Source organism: Sinohyriopsis cumingii, chromosome 18, assembly GCF_028554795.1.
Source record: "Sinohyriopsis cumingii isolate HCF-2022 chromosome 18, ASM2855479v2, whole genome shotgun sequence".
Taxonomy (NCBI): Eukaryota; Metazoa; Mollusca; class Bivalvia; order Unionida; family Unionidae; genus Sinohyriopsis; species Sinohyriopsis cumingii.
Genome location: NC_142978.1, coordinates 28,496,786 through 28,516,379, shown reverse-complemented (window position 1 = coordinate 28,516,379; position 19,594 = coordinate 28,496,786). Strand labels below are relative to the sequence as shown.

At 33.4% G+C, this 19,594-nt stretch overlaps 1 protein-coding gene across 1 annotated transcript in view; it reads right to left on the bottom strand.

Annotated features, from left to right (window-relative positions):
* Nucleotides 1-4,220: 4,220 nt before the first annotated feature.
* LOC149776291 (uncharacterized) overlaps nt 4,221-19,594 on the bottom strand; it is a 42,713-nt gene continuing 27,339 nt past the window's right edge. The window contains exons 9-12 of the mRNA XM_089942746.1: nt 18,628-18,845; nt 13,101-13,184; nt 12,029-12,157; nt 4,221-8,431 (exon numbers count right to left, since the gene is read on the bottom strand). Of these exons, the coding sequence (XP_089798872.1) occupies nt 8,289-8,431; nt 12,029-12,157; nt 13,101-13,184; nt 18,628-18,845 (574 nt within the window). The 3' untranslated portion in view covers nt 4,221-8,288. The remainder of the gene's footprint in view (nt 8,432-12,028; nt 12,158-13,100; nt 13,185-18,627; nt 18,846-19,594) is intronic.

Genomic DNA, 19,594 nt, shown 5'->3' with positions numbered 1-19,594 from the left:
ATTTCTAACCAATGCTATGAGCCAATGCTTAACCTTATAAAGAATGTTAAGAAACTTGTCTCTTTGTTGTTGTTAGTCCATATATACTGAAGAGATCCTGGTTGGAAGGGAGTAACGTTTACTTGACCAGCAGGATACACCGTTTCAGTATTTTAACTCGTATGTAGTACTTTAAATATCTACCAAATGCACCCATGCTGATAAATATTCTCCAGTTTTGAATAACAGTCTACTCAAGTTTCAGAAGGTTAGACCAAAGTATTTTCATTGTGTGTTAATGAAATGTACAAACAAAATTCAGCTTTAATGATAAAAAGTAACTTTTACTGTTACTTCTTAAGCAATGTTTAAAATAGCAAACAATTTTTGAAAAGTAACATCTTTGATTATAAATTTTAACAAGCCTTAATGATATCGTGAAAAGTTCTATAAATCTATATTTATATTTTGGAAATTAATATGGCTATCATTCTAGGCATTTCTTTGTCTCCGAGTTACAACATTTTTATGATAAAGACTCCAACGTAAAAATCTGCAATGATCTGTCATAACACACCATCACCACTGGTCTTACTATATGCCTGCACCACCAAGCAATCAGGCAAGAGCAGACAACTTTTGACATCCATGTTCATTAACTGCAAGGAAGCAAATTGAAGCAGAATTTTATGACTGCTGTTTTTCAAGTTTTGATTTGCCTTGCCTATTTATAAATTATTCTGATTTCAATTTTTTTGGCATAAAGTTGATTTACAGTATCATAATTAGAACACTGAAAATATATCTTCAGAATTATAAAATAGCCATTTGCATAGAGGGAAGTCACTATAAACCTATAAAGGCAGATCAGTGCAATGCCATCATACTTACGGTAACATTTTTTAATTCTGAGGAAACACTCCATTTTGCAATGAAATCAAAGATTTTCTAGCACTTAAGTGAATTGTAAATAATTGTGAAAAAAAATTTGTTAAATTTAATCAGTGATTATCTTATTTATTTTGTCAACATGTGAAACAGTAAAATAGTTTTGAAAGAAAATATGGGCTTATTGTATTTATTTGAAAACAACACACTTCACTCACTTTGGATATTTCAATATGCCATATGAAAATGGGCCACTTTATTCACTTATTTTGGACATTTCAGTATGCAAGTTGGAACAAAACACCTCATTCACTTTGGACATTTCAATATGCTATTTGAAAATGGCACACTTTATTCACTTTATTTGGACATTTCAATACGTGAGTTGGAAAAAAAAACACTTCACTTGCTTTGGACATTTCAGTATGCCATTTGGAAACAACACACTTCACTCACTTTGGACATTTCAATATGCCAGTTGGAAACAACACACTTCACTCACTTTGGACATTTCAATATGCCAGCTGGAAACAACATACTTCACTCACTTTGGACATTTCAATATTTTTTTTGGAAACAGCACACTTCACTCACTTTGGACATTTCAATATGCCATTTGGAAACAACACACTTCACTTGCTTTGGACATTTCAATATGCCATTTGGAAACAACACACTTCACTCATTTTGGACATTTCAATATGCCATTTGGAAATAACACACTTCACTCACTTTGGACATTTCAATATGCCAGTTGGAAATTCACTCGTTTTGGACATTTCAATATGCCAGTTGGAAACAACACACTTCACTCACTTTGGACATTTCAATATGCCATTTGGAAACAACACACTTCACTCACTTTGGACTTTCAATATGCCAGTTGGAAACAGCACACTTCACTCACTCTGGACATTTCAATATGCCATTTGGAAACAACACACTTCACTCGCTTTGGATATTTCAATATGCCATTTGGAAACAGCACACTTCACTTGCTTTGGACATTTCAATATGCCAGTTGGAAACAACACACTTCACTCACTTTGGACATTTAAATATGCCATTTGGAAACAACACACTTCACTCGCTTTGGACATTTCAATATGCCAGTTGGAAATTCAATCACTTTGGACATTTCAATATGTCAGTTGGAAACAACACACTTCGCTCACTTTGGACATTTACATTTCAATGTGCCATTTGGAAACAACACACTTCACTCACTTTGGACATTTAAATAAGCCATCTGGAAACAACACACTTCACTCACTTTGGACATTTCAATATGCCATTTGGAAACACACTTCACTCACTTTGGACATTTCAATATGCCATTTGGAAATGCTTCACTCATGTAAAAATGCTCGAATAATTTCCAATACACTGTTTGTCAAGGACGTAAACAAACTGTTGAAAGTGTGGTACATAGAAATTGACACAGTTCAGTAATTATTCAATAGTTGGTAAAACCAGGTATAATGCATGTACTCTTACTGTTACAGTGCCACTATCAGACACTTTTTTTTGGCCCCCAAACCTTGTCTACCTCTATTTTTTTTAGACCCAATCAAAAACTTAACAATATCTGAACAGAATTCATGTTCTAACCTGGGGATGTTTCATTTCAAAATGTCCACATCACAGGTCTAATCAGTATTATTTCTAGTCTGCTATACAGCAGTTTAATAGAACACTAAAGCTGGAGCTTAACTAAAACTAACAAGATGGGGTTTAACAACAAAACTAAATAAGGTGGGGTTTAACTAAAAACTAAAGCTTAACTGGACAATCTTGGTGGATTTCATTGCAAAAACAATTGCTTTTGATATTTATGGGTTACAAAACATATCCATCATCTCGGAGTAAAACTGCATTTTTGTAAAGTAAGCACCTTTAAACTGTCAACTTTTACACTTTTTATTAATTGTATTTAACTTGTTAAAACCAACTTGTTAGGTGAGATGCTGGTATAGGGTGAATCAAAGAGCTTGGAGAAAACCTGTCAGTCTGGTTGTGTGAGCATATACCCTTGCATGCAATGGAACCAGAGAATGATTTGTTGTTGTAGTTGTTGTAGGGTTTAATGCCATTTTTCAGCACATGATAGGCTATACATGGCGGCCAGTATTAATGGTGGAGGAAGATCCAAACATCATCTCGTATAGATACAACCACATCTGCTCATCAAAATATCATCTCCTATATATATAACATCTACTCATCTGAATATCATCTCATATAGATACCACATCTACTCATCTGAATATCATCTCATATAGATACCACATCTACTCATCTGAATATCATCTTGTATAGATACCACATCTACTCATCTGAATATCATCTCATATAGATACCACATCTACTCATCTGAATATCATCTTGTATAGATACCACATCTACTCATCTGAATATCATCTTGTATAGATACAACCACATCTACTCATCAGAATATCATCTCCTATAAATATGACCACATCGACTCATCAGAATATCATTGCATATAGATATAACCACATCTACTCATCAGAATATCATCTCCTACAGATATAACCACATTACTCATCAGAATATCATCTCGTATAGATATAACCACATCTATTCATCAGAATATCATCTCCTACACATATAACCACATTACTCATCAGAATATCATCTCGTATAGATATAACCACATCTACTCATCAGAATATAATCTAATATAGATATAACCACATCTACGCATCAGAATATCATCGCACATAGATATAACCACATCTACTCATCAGAATATCATCTCCTACAGATATAACCACATCTACTTATCAGAATATCATCTCGTATAGATATAACCACATCTATTCATCAGAATATCATCTCTTTAGACATAACCACAGCTACTCATCAGAATATCATCTCGTATAGATATAACCACATCCACTCATCAGAATATCTTCTCATATAGATATAACCACATCTACTCATCTGAATATCATCTTGTAAAGATATAACCACATCCACTCATCAGAATATCTTCTCATATAGATATAACCACACCTATTCATCAACATATCACATCATTCAGATATAACCATAGGACCTCAGGAGAGAATGTTATATTACTAATTTAGTATCTGCTCATCAACAAAGCACATACCATAGATAACCATGCCTATACATCTGCATATCACATCATTTGGATAACCATGCCTTTTTATTAGAATAGCACATCATATAGAGAACCATGCCTATTCATTAGCATAACTTATCATACAGATAACCATGCCTAATCATTAGCATAACTTATCATATAGATAACCATGCCTATTCGTAAGCATAGCAAATCATATAGGTAATTATGCCTATTCATACGCATAGCAAATCATATAGATAATTATGCCTATTTATCAGCATAGCACATAATATAGATAACCATGCCTGTTCATTAGCATAACATATCAGGTAGATAACAATTCCTGTTCACTAGCATAGCACATCATATAGATAACCATGCCTATTCATTTGAATAGCACATCATACAGATAACCATGCTATTCATTAGCATAACACATCATATAGATAACCATGCCGATTCATTTGAAAAGCACATCATACAGATAACCATGCCTATTAATTAGCATAGCACATCATATAATCATGCATATTCATTAGCATAGCAAACGAATGATGATAAAACGGAGGCCATTTTCATCACAACACAAAGACTTTCTCAGTCACATCCTTTACCTCAAACAATAAATATCAGTAAAACCAACATTAAATTCACACAGTCAGTACAAAACCTAGGTGTCACTCTGGACAGTACTCTCATGTTGCACCAACATGTCACAAACATATGCAAGGCTGCACATCTTGAGCTGAGACCCATCAGCTCCATTCGCAAATATCTTTCAGTTGATGCAACTAAAACACTTGTATGTTCATTAGTACTTTCAAGACTGTAAACCGCTCTGGTGGCCTAGTGGTTAGAGCATCCGCCTTGGATGTGGGAGGTCGTGGGTTCGATCCCGGGCTGAATCATACCAAAGACTTACAAAAATGGTACACACAGCTGCCTTGCTTGGCGCTCAGCATTAAGAGGTTAGTGTTAGGACTGGTCGGCCTGGTGTCAGGATAATGTGACTGGGTGGGACATCATGCTACAAGCCTGCGACATGATGCCCCAGTGCTAGACATCACTAAAAACTGCCACATTGCAGACATCGTAGCGATATGACAAAAAAATTGTTAAAGCTACGTTAAATCACATCACAGCACTTTCAAGACTGTACTATTGTAACTCAGTTCTGTCTGGTTCATCTCAATATCTACTTCAGAAACTTCAAAAAGTTAAAAACACAGCTGCTTGGATCATACTTAAGAGTACCACAATCAGAGCACATCTCCCTGCTGCTCTGTACCCTACACTGGCTATCCATTCGATCCAGAATCAAACAAAATGTGTTCTCTGTGCTAAGTTTCGGACTCCAGTCCAACATACCTATCCGACCTCACCCATGTGTACACACCAGCAAGATACTTCTGACAATTGTATACTCATTATTCCCACTATGAAAACGAAATCATATGGACGACGTTCTTTTGCATACCAGGGCCCAGCAACATGGAATGAATTGCCCACTGAACTTAGACACAAAAACACAGTGATCCCATTCAAGATTGCTCTTAAAACTCACTTATTTCAACTGCAAGAACAAACTTAAAGACCTAATAATGTTCCCTACCTTAAATATTTTCAGCATGTTGTTTATGTGTTTTAATTTCACGGTGTTTGTTTTTTGTAATAATAACAGTATATGTTTTTTTTATGAATAGGTTTTGTCTAATGCTGTAAAGTGCTTAGAGCTTCTAAAGATTAGGCGCTATACAAAGTCCTCATTATTATTATTATTATATCACATTATATAGATAATCATATCTATTCATTAACATAGCACATCATATAGATAACCATGCCTATTGATTAGCATAGCAAATCATATAGATAACCATGCCTATTGATTAGCATAGCACATCAAATAGATTACCATGCTTACATTTTAGTACATCATATAAAATCAGAGTATTTTATGCTGATACTTACCTCATGTGAATTGGCATCAATATTTTGGTGCCTAATGAAATAAAGATGATTCTAATTTATACTGGGTGTACTGGTTTACTGGCAGTTGGTTAGGTAATGGACATTTGGCCTAAATGACCAACAAGCTACCAGTACACATGTAAATTACTTGATGCCTCACACCTTTACCAGCAACAGTACTGGTCAGCTATACAATCAGACCAGCTTGTCTGAATGACATAATGCAATACATCATTTCATTAAAATAGATTATTCTGCAGAACTGCAGCTATGAAATGGCATTCACCCACTTCCTAATTTCTAGAAATCTACATTAGGCCTCACAGTTTCACTTTTGACAAAGTAAGTTGAAGACCATCTCACAAGAACTCACATAACAGTATCCAAAAGAAACAACAAAAGGCAGCTGTTCTTTGAATTTTATTTATCTCCATAACAGCAGTAAAAAGGACAGTAACAGAAAAAATTTGCATGTATGTTCAATAAAATTACATAAGGTATCTTCTCTAGACATGGGGCCCCAACTGGCTGAGTGGTCTAAAGTGCTCACCGTTACGGATCACTGCCATCTTACCTCTGTCTGCGCGAGTTCAAGTCTCAGGATTGGCTAACGTTGGTATGTGAGAAAGCCTGCCAGTAGCTTCTCGTGGGTCGGTGGTTCTTCCCGGGGTTTTCCAGGGTTCTTCCTCCACCAATTATACTGGCCGCCATGTATAGCCTATCTTGTGCTGAAAAATGGCGTTAAACCCTACAAAAACAAAAAAGTTCTCTTGACATTATAGTTTGAAAAAATCTTGGGAAGAAGTTTAAAGATATTTCTTATAATAATTGAACATTACAGTAATATTTACAATAGTGAATAGCACTTTATTGTTTGCTATCAAAAGCATGCACGAATATTGTCAATATTTAAATACTTAATAAAGGTAATCATGGCTAAAAGTTACTAGAATGTACAAAGGATTATACAGTATTTTACAGAGGATCCCAAATGTATGGGGACATTGCATCCCCATGTTCCAAATCTGGAGGATACACAGTTTCAAGGGAATGAGGACACTGCATCCCCCCATGTTCCAAATCTGAAGGATACACATAGTTTCAAGGGAATGGGGATACTGCATCCCCCATGTTCCACATCTGGTGGATGCACCCTATTTCAACGGGCAAAGAAAACTACTAGATTGGACTTACTGCACTTGTAATTTTAAAAAATTAATCTTTATTTCAGACTGCATGTCCATTCATTTAAGTTAAATATAAATTTATTTTAAACATAACAGAGAATAGGTGTCTTATGTAAATTATAAACAACTATACAGACTGCAAAAATGTGTCTGTCATTGGTTGTTGTTGTTGTTCTTGTTGGGTTTAACGCCATTTTTCAACACACAATAGGCTATACATGGTGGCCAGTATTAATAGTGGAGGAAGAACCTGGGAAAACCCTGGAAAGAACCACCGACCCACGAGAAGCTACCAGCAAGCTTTCTCACATACCCACATTGGCCAAATTGGAGACTCAAACCCACGCAGAGAGAGGTGAGATGGCAATGATCTGTAACGGAGAGCGCTTTAGGCCACTCGGCCACTCTGGGCCCCGTCTGTCATTGGTAAGAAAATGATAAATGATATGATCTTATTTGCTCTGACAGCTTTGCCACCATAATACTGTCATGTGCACTTAACTATCATAATTTCTTAGACACTTAGATTATTGTAGTAAATTTTCATCAAGTGCTCTAGTAACCCATATAACACTTACATGTTTAAATATTTGCTTAACCTGAATAAAGTGGCACTATGGAAACTTGTCTGTTTTGGATCTTTTTCTTATTTAATGCATTATATACCAATCCCCATTTTTTTCTAAATTATTATTCTTTTCAAACATAATTCATTGACTAAATGCCAAACTGTGTATTTGCACAACTTTCACCTCAAAAATATAGTAGCATTTGCCATTAATTAAACTGTGAAGTTACATCACACATGATGTCATTGATTTTGCATTGCAACTCATAAGACTACAACAAACCTTAAATGATTTCATTGCCAAATGTGTTATTTAAAAATTGGAATCTAATGTATCTGAAAGTTTTTATCACCTTTAGTGACTCTGGGCACTGCACTGTTAATGCCAACACAAACGTGAAAGTAAATATCAAGACACTGTATTTGTTTCAATCTGTTACAGCAATCTGTACTTGTATATTTCTTGATCAATTCAAACTGTGAGTTAGCAGTTCATGACATGTTATAATCTCACATTCTCAGCTTTACTTGGAATTTTGTAAACAACAAAGATGGAATGGTAATTATAACAGCAACTTTTTCATAAGAAATTTTCAAACTCTTCCACAGCTCTCATTTCTTCTTCCATGAGTCTCATCTCCTGCATCAAATCCTCCTCATCGCTCCCAATAACTCCGAACCCATCACTCACCTGGCTTGGAACCTTCTGAAGTGCTTGATGATCTAAAATATTTTATTTAGAGTTATCTTTATATGGAACTAGAGCTAGTAATGATGGAGCATTACAAATGACCCCACTAACTAGTAAAGCCTTAATCAAAAGAACTTGTTTTCTGAAATAAAAAGTTAAAGGAATGGTCATTCAAGGGCCATAACTGCACTGAATAATGATCTGGAAAGCTAGAAATCAAAACTCATTTAAGATCTCATCAACATAAAACATAAGTCTGCTACAGCCATTTGCCATCAATGAAACAATGAACAGATACCTTTCTGTAGAATAATAGGCTATGACCCCTTAGCTTTCAACCTTATCACAAGGCCTTCATCAGAGGAATGACTTCCGGACTGGAGTCAAATGATTATAACTAAATGTTGACCACATGAAAAAATCCTTTTGTACAACGGCAGAAGCTTCAATCCAGAATCACAAACCCTGTAACACTTTCAACTCAATCCAAAAGACTGAACTCCTTTGAATATGAAGTGCTCAGTCATCTATAAACTTCAGTGTGATAATTGTGGAAAATACTATATTGGGGAAACTGCTGGAAGCCTTTAAAGAACAACTGTATACCAACTGAAACTGCTAGAAGCCTGGAAACAAGAGTTAAAGAACACATATACACCAACAGAGAATCCCTGATAACTGCTGGTAAACACTGCAAACAATCAGGGCATAATATTTCTTGGAATAACATCAGAGTACTTGGTAGAGAAAATAATACCTTATGGAAGAAAATAAGGGAAGCTACTGAAATGATGAAGGGAGAACCAGTGTTGAACTGTGATTTCATTTGAATTAAAAATCTCATAGTAGTTAAGTTATGCTACATAAACTATAGTTAGGAGGATCAATATCAGAGGCAATAACTCAACTAAACAGAATTCTTAAAGTCAGACTCATCTGTGGTGTCATCAGCATAAAGCTACATGCTAAATTTAGTTAAAATCCATCAATTTTCTTGGTTAAAGAATGCTACAAAACCAAATTTGTAGGGACAGGAAATTGTGGGGGGGGGGGGGGCATAGCTCCTGTGAATGATATGTAATTTTGGAAATTTAATTAATGCATGATATTTTTAATATAAAACTATAAAACTGATTGCTAAATGTGGTTGAAATGTAATAAACCATAGTAAATACTGCTGCAACAGTCATCACGAGGATTGGCAATTGGGGGGGACTTCTGTAAATATAATGTCACAGAGTGCTGGAAATCAAAACTTTTCAAGGTTTCATTAATACTGTGCTGCAAAAAAACATCTGGTCCAAATCCAAGATTCTTTGTTAAAGTGAAGCTGTGGAAATGAAGTTTGAACGATGGTTTATCAGGGTCACGACTCCTCTAAATGATCATACAGAAGCTGGAAATTAAACTGCTAGCCAAATTTGGTTAAAATCCAATAATTCCTAGTAAAGCTTTCTGGCAGAAACCATATTGCTGATGGAAGGGCTTGATCACAATGCAGTTCCACCAACTCTGTATAACTAACAAATATATTGGAGAATTTTTTTTTTCTTCCTATTATTTAGTTTGAACAATTCAAAATATTCAGTTTTAAATTCCAGCATGGTAGTTTGAGACAAACTATACTAAAATCTTTTATTCCACAACCTAGCAGGTCAGCAACAATGCAATTTAAATCTCTGCATTGGCCTAAAAGCTAAGTTAGTCAGTCAGACTGTTTATGAAGTCTATCAACTATGGTCTTGGCTTAAAAGCTAAGCTAGTCAGCAAGGCTGCTCCTGAAGTTTACCAACTTCGGTCCTGGCCAAAAAGCCAAGCTAGTTAGACAGCCACTGCTTATGAAGTCTACCAACCGTGGTCAAGGGGCTTTGTTTTCACTTTAATTTTCTAAGCTATTCCTTATTTTTTGTTGCTCCTGTGTATTTTTAAATGCATAAATGTGCATATATTCTTCTTTCTTTCTTTCTTTCTATCAGTAGAATTTTACCTTTTTCCACACTTTCAGAATAGTATTTAACATATTAAAATACATTCAATTTTGTCCCTCCCTTATTAACAAATACCAAAAACATCTTTGTTCCTAACATTTTGGTCATATTTCTCTTCTATTTCTTACATTTTTTATATTCATCCTCAAATTATGAGATTCATCTTGGAGTCATTATCAAAGCAAATCTTATTCAACAAACATTAACTTGTACACCACTCCCTTGATAACTCGTGCTCTGATAACTTGCGAACCCGTTTATTATGCGCGGTCGGGCATGGATCCCATTTTTAAATCAGAAAATACCCCAAAACTGATCCTATTTTGTTGAACCTGAAGAAAATCGCAATCAAAACTGGTAATGGAAATTTTGATATATCGCTCGTTTTATCATCGAAAACGGTAGATAGGACCTGGAAATTTTAATCAACATTATGAAATATCAAATTTAAAAAGAAGTCATAAAATTTGTTACATTTTCTTTCCAAATAACATTCTTAGTACACTATAATTAACAATATTCAAGGGAATTTCAATCAATGAAAATTTCACTTAGGCCGAGTAGAGGCAGTACTTTAATAAATAAATACCAATTAAATATATTTTTATGAACTGAAATTTGTGTTCTAGTTCTATCTTTTAGTTCCTTTTAAGTGTAATCATCATAAGTGCAATGTGTCCTCTTGTAATTAAACATAAAACGTGTCAATCTACTGTAACAGCTATGTCCACGAGCATTTCTCTGCGAACCTAATTAAGTGCCGACCATGTTTTTATATCGGACTAACGGAAGCATTTTGTTGTATTGTTGCAATAAATAAAAACCGGGCCTCCTTTTCTATTATCATGTTAATTACGTCTTTTGAATCAAAGGAGGTGTAATTAAGAAAAAAGTTACAGATATGGACAATTGTGGGGAAACAAGTTTCAGAGAATTCCTGAATTTTCACGTACAGATATCCTCAAGGATGATAAGAAGTTTCACTGTTACTTGCAATGAAATCACAGCATCAATATCTTACTAATTGAATAATTAAAAAAATTGAGTTTCGACATAGACAATGGTCTCAAGAAATATTGCATTTTTTTAAATAAAAGTAATCTTGTTTGGTGGTGTATCAACAGTTAGTCTGGTTTCCTGCTTGGAAGATCCTTTTTTTTCAGAAAATACTATCCATACCACTCATGGAACCAGACTAATCAACAAAACAAAAAGCCGTGACATAATATATGAATGGTTTTTGCACACCATGTAGGTTGTTGCAACTAGTTGGAATCATGTTATCAATCTTTCAGTTGTTGGACATTTTAAAAATAAATGTAATTTATACAGAATAACTAACAACTTCATTGGAAAAAGCGCTTTATTGACAATTATTCTCAATGCAATTGTAAAACGAGGATTGAGTCATTAAACAGCCCAGTTCCCCCCAATCACCACAGTTCTCTGGATGTCTATCAGATTTTTGGGAGGTCCCTTGGTAACTCGCGCCCTCGCTTTAGTGTGGTCTATGTTATCATGGGAGAGGTGTATTTTGTAATGGTTAATGTTGGATTAATTACCTACCTCAAAGAATCTGTGTGAGTAATTAGGCTAATTCTTGGAGATAATTACGATTACTCATACTGTGATTCAACAAACCTGGAAGGTTGGCAAACCCAAACTCTGATGGTGTATTGGCTGGCTGGATTCCTTGTGACAGAATACAATTTGGAGATTCATCATGATAGAGAATGTTGATTCCCATTCTCTTCTTTGACATGTCCACTTCTGAAAGACAGATTATAGTTTAATATGACTGGATTTTATGACTATAGAAAACAGTTCAATGATTAACATCAGTAAGTATGTCTCAAACAGTATCTTTTATTTTTAAGTTTAAATGATACGTATGAAGGTTTTTGTTCAATCTAAGTTTTGAATCTTCCATAACTACAAAGCCAATTTTCAATGTTTTTATAAAATACAATTGGGTACTAGTAGATTACAAATTGTACATTTAAAAGTGAGACCCACACAAAAGCTGGCAATGTACTACCTACCCCTATTATGCATGAAGTGGCATATCAGTAGAGCAATTAAAGGTCTCACTAATAATGACATTATAGTATCACACATTTACAACAGATTATGAAATAAACAATGATATGGTCAAAATATTAAAACTGAAATGACTCAATACTATGCATACAGGCAATATGTTATTGACAGATCATGAGAAAACTAAACATTTCTTTATTTGGGAAAATGATGAAGTTAATTCATGAAATTAAATACCTATAAATATGCAAGCTCAGACAGTGGAAAATTCATGAATTTAAGTTCCCATGAATTTTTGGGGGGAATTATTAACGTTTTGTATAATTCTGACAAACTGAAAGGAAAAGCAATAAAAGTATAATGAAGAAACTAATACTATAAATGTGTCAAAAGGCTTTGATTAAGGTAAATTTAGGTGATTTGGGTTCTATCCATACCAGTACTGGTAGGTAATCACTTTTATCACCTGTTATGTCACCATTAATTGTGGATCAACAGTTAATTATGTAGACTTGAGCTACAGAAACCTTTGATTTTATCTTGACGAGTAATTTATCATGCTTAATTAGCTCTGTAGCATTGAATGACAAATTACATATTCTCGTAGCAGCATTCACTTAGCAATAATTGGGTGTAAAACTAGAAGTCAGGTGCTTATTATATTTAAACTTACGCTCACTTAAGTGTGACAAGGCATCATAATCTTGTTCCAGTTCCCCAAGCATGATCTCTAGGTCAGTAAAATCCTCTCCATCACCTAATGGAATAATTTCTTTAAATTATTTGGCATTTTTTAATTAATATTATCCAAAATATCTATCTGTCATGAAATAAGGTAAGAAAATAACTTAGTGGTGCTTTAGAATGATTATATCTTACCTACAGTAGTTTTCTTTTTCTTTTGACCTTGACTATAGTAACCAAGTAGTAGGTGCATCTCACTGTGGGTCATTTCAAAGGAGATACCTGTATTTGGGTTTTGCAAGTTTTTTTTTTTAGTACTTATAGGATGCATAAGCTATGTGTGGGCACAGTGATCCCAAGATCTTTTCAGGTACTGTCAACTTTACAGACAGTTTATTACAACCATAATTGTGAGTACTAGTTTATTTTAAGAAGTTCTATTTGTATCCATTCATTAAATGACTCATATGGATGTACCATTTAATCTTGTTATGAGTCTATGCTCTTAAAATAAGTAACAGAAAAGAGTGAAAGACAACAAGCCTTGTAAAATTCAACAAATATAATTTATATCCCTAGAATACAAAGTAAAAATGAGAAGAAAAAGAAACAACTTATGGTATTGCAAATTAAATCCCAAAACAACTGAAGAATTACAGACACAAGTCCTAGGAATTTAAAGTCCTGAATAAAAGTCAGTAAAAGTCCAGAAAAAAATTCCCCAAACTGAAGTTGATGATGTATTTGTGGTAGCTATTAAAGTGTTGATGTGTCAGCAGTCTTATGTTGAATCACAGAAATATAATTCCAGGTTTGACTACGCTAAAAATTCCACTGAATGTCTCTATCCAAGAGTTTTATCAGAGCACTTTTATTTTCCAGAGAAAATAATCACTTGAATTCAATAATTTGAAGAAAATAAAATTCACCCAACTGGTCGCAACATAATACAACTTGAAAGTGCTAGAAGTTAAAGCATGGATGACCAAATCCTCACAATCACAAGACTATAGAGTTCTCTACTTGACCTCAGGTCACAGTTAGCATTTTTATTAAATAAATAACATTAATGAATGGAAAATAACCTTCTAGAATGATCCGGATGTTTACAAAATCAAAACGATAAACTGTAAAATTCACTTAGGAAAGTTCAAAACCCAGACCCAAATAAACATATTTACTTCTTCTATTAATAAAGATCCTGATATTAAGCCCATACAGATAGAGAATAATTTAGATATGTATTAGTTGTTTACATAAAATGAAATTTAAAAAACATCAATCAGGTCAAGCAGAAATGAACTCAATTTTAGACAAGGTCAAGTCCAGCATACAATGTTACATTACAATAGCATGTCATGAAATTTTAAAAAAATTCAAAAACTAACTAACAAACAATTAAATATATAAATAACAATCTTTAATTCTTGATATTTAGAATGCTGGTCAATTATACCATGTTTGGATATAAAAAATAGTCATTTTGCTGTCAAGATATTTACATGGAGGAATGTTAAAGGTAGTGTGTTATTTAAATGGCTTTTTGGAACGATTATGAATGTATATTTTAATATGTTGGAAAGGATTGATTGGGTGTACATATTTTATTATCACTGATGTTTATTCAAACTAATCTGCTAGCCAGTTTTGGTTTATTTATAGCTGGCAATGTGGCAGAGCAGCTAATAGCATGGTAGCATATCTGGCAGTATGGCAATGTTGCTAGCAAATAGGGCACAGTGAATGGCAGTACAGCAGTGTATACAGTTACATGAACCACACACATTTTATCATATCTGTTATGTTTATTTAATTTATTTATTTAACAATTATTAAAAAAATTATTTTATTTAATTTGCATTGTTTGTTAGTTATTTTTTTAATACTTTATTTCAATTTCATTATATGCTATTGTAATGTAACAATCTTTGTTGGACATAACCTTTCCAAAATCAAGTTCATTTTCTATTTGACCCGAATTATTGATTTTTTCTAAACTTACATATCTAAAATATTCTCTGTGTGTATGGGTTTAATATTAGGATCATTATTAACAGAAGTAAACATGTTTTGGGGTCTGGGTCTAGATTCCCTTATACATATATTTGGCCTACCTGACATATTGCATAATCTATATTATAATTTAAGTAACAGACCTTCTAATTATAACTGAGATTTTATCTAGTAAACATTAGAATTATTCTAGAAAGCTGTTTTCCATTACGAAATGGGGGTTTTTCTTCAGAAAATGCTAATTGTGACATGAGGTAAAGTAGAGGATTATATAATCATGTTACTGGAAAAATTAATCATTTGTGCTTTAAGTTCTTAGCAGAATCAATTGTATTTTTGATTCATTTTAGTTGGAATTTTATTTATTAAAATTATTTAATTCGAGTGATTCTTCTTTGGAAGCACAAAGTGCTCTTCAAAAATAATATTCTTGGAAATAAAAACTTCAATTTGTACTGGCATTTCAAGTAAGGATTTATTCTTTGATTGTATTATCGTGATCCAACGAGACTGTTGGTACATCACCATTACAGAGGCCAAGACAGACACATCAACAGCTTCAGTGTAGGATTTAATTTGGATTTAGAAATTTAATTATTAGGACTTGTGTCTGTTATTCTAGCATTATTTAGGATTTAATTTGCAATGCCGTAAGATGCATGCTATTAAATTTTCACTTTGTATTCTATGGAAATAAATGATTTATTAAGTTTTATAAGGTTTCTTACTCTTTTCTTTTACTTGTCTTAAGACCATAGAGTCATAATGTATCATATTCATAGTATGGTGAATATAAGATTCATTAGTTTTGCATGATGACATTGACATCACTTGGTGAATGATTATTTTTTATGTATTCATATCTAGTTTCATCTTTAATATCATGGTGTGTAAGGCAGTGCTTTATTAGAGAATAGTGTTTTTTTGTTGATGCTTTTTATTATTACCATATTTCTTTATTCATTTCATTGTTGCATCAATATTTATGGTGAGGGTTTTGGGACTTGCATCCTTCATTATCACAAATGTCTTTCATTTGCATACCGGTAGATTGTGTTCAATGTTTTCACTTAAATCTGTACCCATTCAGTTTCTATCCTGTTACAGTATCATATCAGGAATAATTGTTTTATTTTGTTTGTGTGGAATACTACAGGATGCAATACAAGGACTATAATCACAATGTCACAAAGTGATTCTGTCAAAACTATATACTTTGATTAGTTTACTGACCAAAACACAAATATATTTCATGATCTGTTATAAATAACCAAGCATAAGTATATTTCATGACCTTTTATATACAACCTGCAGAATTCAAGATAAGCAGTGTGTGCTTTATGTTCAGCCCAATACATCAATGACAACCACATAAAGAATTTTCTGAAGGTGTTTAAGGTATGCAAAAGAATCAACTTTTAGTATCTGAAATGTTTTCTTACAGCTGATTTGATAATATTAAACTATACAGTCTTGATGGTTAAAATTCAGTATGAATTCACAACTTGTCATACAGTCTTAATGGAATAACAACCTGTCATACAGTCTTAATGGAATAACAACCTGTCATACAGTATTAACAGAATAACAAATTGTCATTGTCTTAACGGAATAGCAACCTGTCAGTCTTAACAAAATAACAAATTGTCATAGTCTTAACAAAATACGAACCTGTCATACAGTCTTAATGAAACAACAAATTGTTATAGTCTTAACAGAAAACTCTACTGAAATGTAAAATCTTTTAGTTCCAAGCCATTAAGTAAAAAGGGACCCAGTGTAACTGAGTGGTCTAAAGCGCTCACTGTTACAGACCATTGCCATCTCACCACTGTTTGCATGGGTTGGAGTATCGGGTTCAACCAATGTGGGTATGTGAGAAAGCTTGCCAGTAGCTTATCGTTGGTCGGTGGTTCTTTCCTGGGTTTACCCAGGTTCTTCTTTCTCCACCATTTATACTGGTCACCCTGTATAGCCTATCTTGTACTGAAAAATGACATTAAACCCTATAACAACAACAAAGAGAAAAAAACAGAGTCAATAAAATATAATACACACTTCTGACATTTCATTTATTTGTAAGCAAATGAAGTTAACCACACTATCAATGATATCATGCTTTGCGTAGCTTGCAAAATATAGACCTCTGACCTTTCATCAATTTGTAATAACATGAAATTTACCACAACCTATGAATGATATCAACAATTAGCTTCCATAGCTTGAAAAATATACAAAATAGTTTTATAATTTAATAATTTTCATAGATAAGAATACTGATACAGTAGAAAATCTACATTTGAAATGAGTGACACTATACAAATTAAGCAAATGTTTTAACTGTTAAAGATGTTAAAGTTTTTATTAGAGAGACAAATATGGCCAATAATTCAAGTAGGTTACTGCCAGTAATACTTAAAATGGGAGGTTTCTTTGTTAATGATAATCTGTTATAAGCAACAACAAAAAACATGTAGTGTACTGAATATTTGAAACTTCATTGTTTGCATGGAAATATTATACCACAGATCATTACCACTGACAAACACAGGAAATTTGAAAATGGAAGCCTGAATTATTAGCCACAATTATAAAGCATACTTGGGGCTTTCCAAAGTTGTAGATTTAACTGTAACTTATTATAAACCCCAGTTTTTATGGCCAGTATAGAAAACATTTCACAGGCATTTCCACTCAACAGGTCCAGCAAGTTCAGAACATCTCTACAGGGAAATCATTTATTGCTCTTGACTGGCCTAGCCAATTCAGAACACACTGATAGATAATGTGCATATTCCCCTAAACAGGCCTGGCCAGGTTACAACACATTCAAATGCAATTCTACATAGAAAATCTCTTTTATTATATATTTACCATAAGCAAGATGTGAGATTGTTCCAAGCATATTTACTTTTCCAGTATGCTACTCCAAAGGTAAGCGAAGACAATAGTTTTCAAACACATTATTGCTTGATGCATCAAACTAGAAATATATTCATGAAACATTGATACCTGAACATCACATTGCCAGAAAACTTAATCAGGGTGTGTTGTTGTTGTTGTTGTTGTTGGGTTTAACGCCATTTTTCAGCACACGATAGGCTATACATGGCGGCCAGTATTAATGGTGGAGGAAGAACCCGGGAAAACCCTGGAAAGAACCACCGACCCACGAGAAGCTACTGGCAAGCTTTCTCACATACCAACATTGGCTGAATCCAAGACTCGAACCCACGCAGATAAAGGTGAGATGGCAGTGATCCGTAACGGAGAGCGCTTTAGACCACTTGGGGCCTGAATCAGGGTGTGACAGGTGGACATATGGACAAAGGGTATTAATAACTGCCCTACCAATGCTTTGGTGAGAAATCAAAATTCACATTACAGGATATCATGATCTACATAAATGTTTCTAGTTACAGCTCTTGAATTATTGGTCTAAATACAATTTTCACAATACAGTGAAAGAACGATAAAATGTATATAATTTCTTAAAGAATTACCTTCATCTAGTGCCAATATCTGTTTTCTGCTTATTTGCACTGTTTCAAAGCCCAAAACTTTCTCTTTGATTGCAACAGGTTTGGAATTGGATTCAACTACTTTAGAAACATGAACATCAACTTTTTTCCTTGCAACTTTGACTTTTTTCTGTTTAGTTTCTCTGAGTACATAATCATAACTCTCGCCTTTAATGTAGAGCTCATATGGGTACAAATTCCTAGAAGTATTAAATAAGGATAATCAATACATGTATCTAAAAATTCCTAGAAGTATTGAATAGGGATAACCAATTCATGTGTCTACAAATTTAATAATTAGCCATTTTCTCTTCATATGATATTTAATGAAGATTCTTGTCAGATTTAAGAAACAACATTAACAGTAGAAAAGGATGTCATTAAACGTTACAAATTATTTTTGACCTTTCCAATTAAAATCCAGTTAAACCTGTTTTAAGCAGCCACCTCTGGAAAGCAATTACATATGTATAGTATAAGGTTTAACTGCATGTTGGCTGATACTGATTATATAGTACTGTTAAAATATAGGTTTCACAAATGCAAAGAAAAAAATAATTTTTTTTTTTAAAGATAATCCTTTCTAAAAAAATGTAAACATGTAATACATGAAAGATAAAAACTGAAAAATATCAAATTCTTAAAAGATATTAAAAATTAATGAAAACAAATAATATAAAATTCCTAAAATATATGATAAAACTATATTATAAAAACTGTGTTCCTTCAAAATGTCCAAGATTTTACCCATTGATATATCATCACAGATCCTCAGTCTACTCTAGAATTGAAAATTTAAAGAGACCCCCCTTCAGTTGTAAAAAGTGGGAATATTCTGAACATAGGAGAGATGGAATGAAAATAGAAAGGTACATCTTGAAAACAAAAACCATGATTTCTGCTCATTCTGTTACCATATTTGCCAGCCCATAAGATACTTTTTACCTGA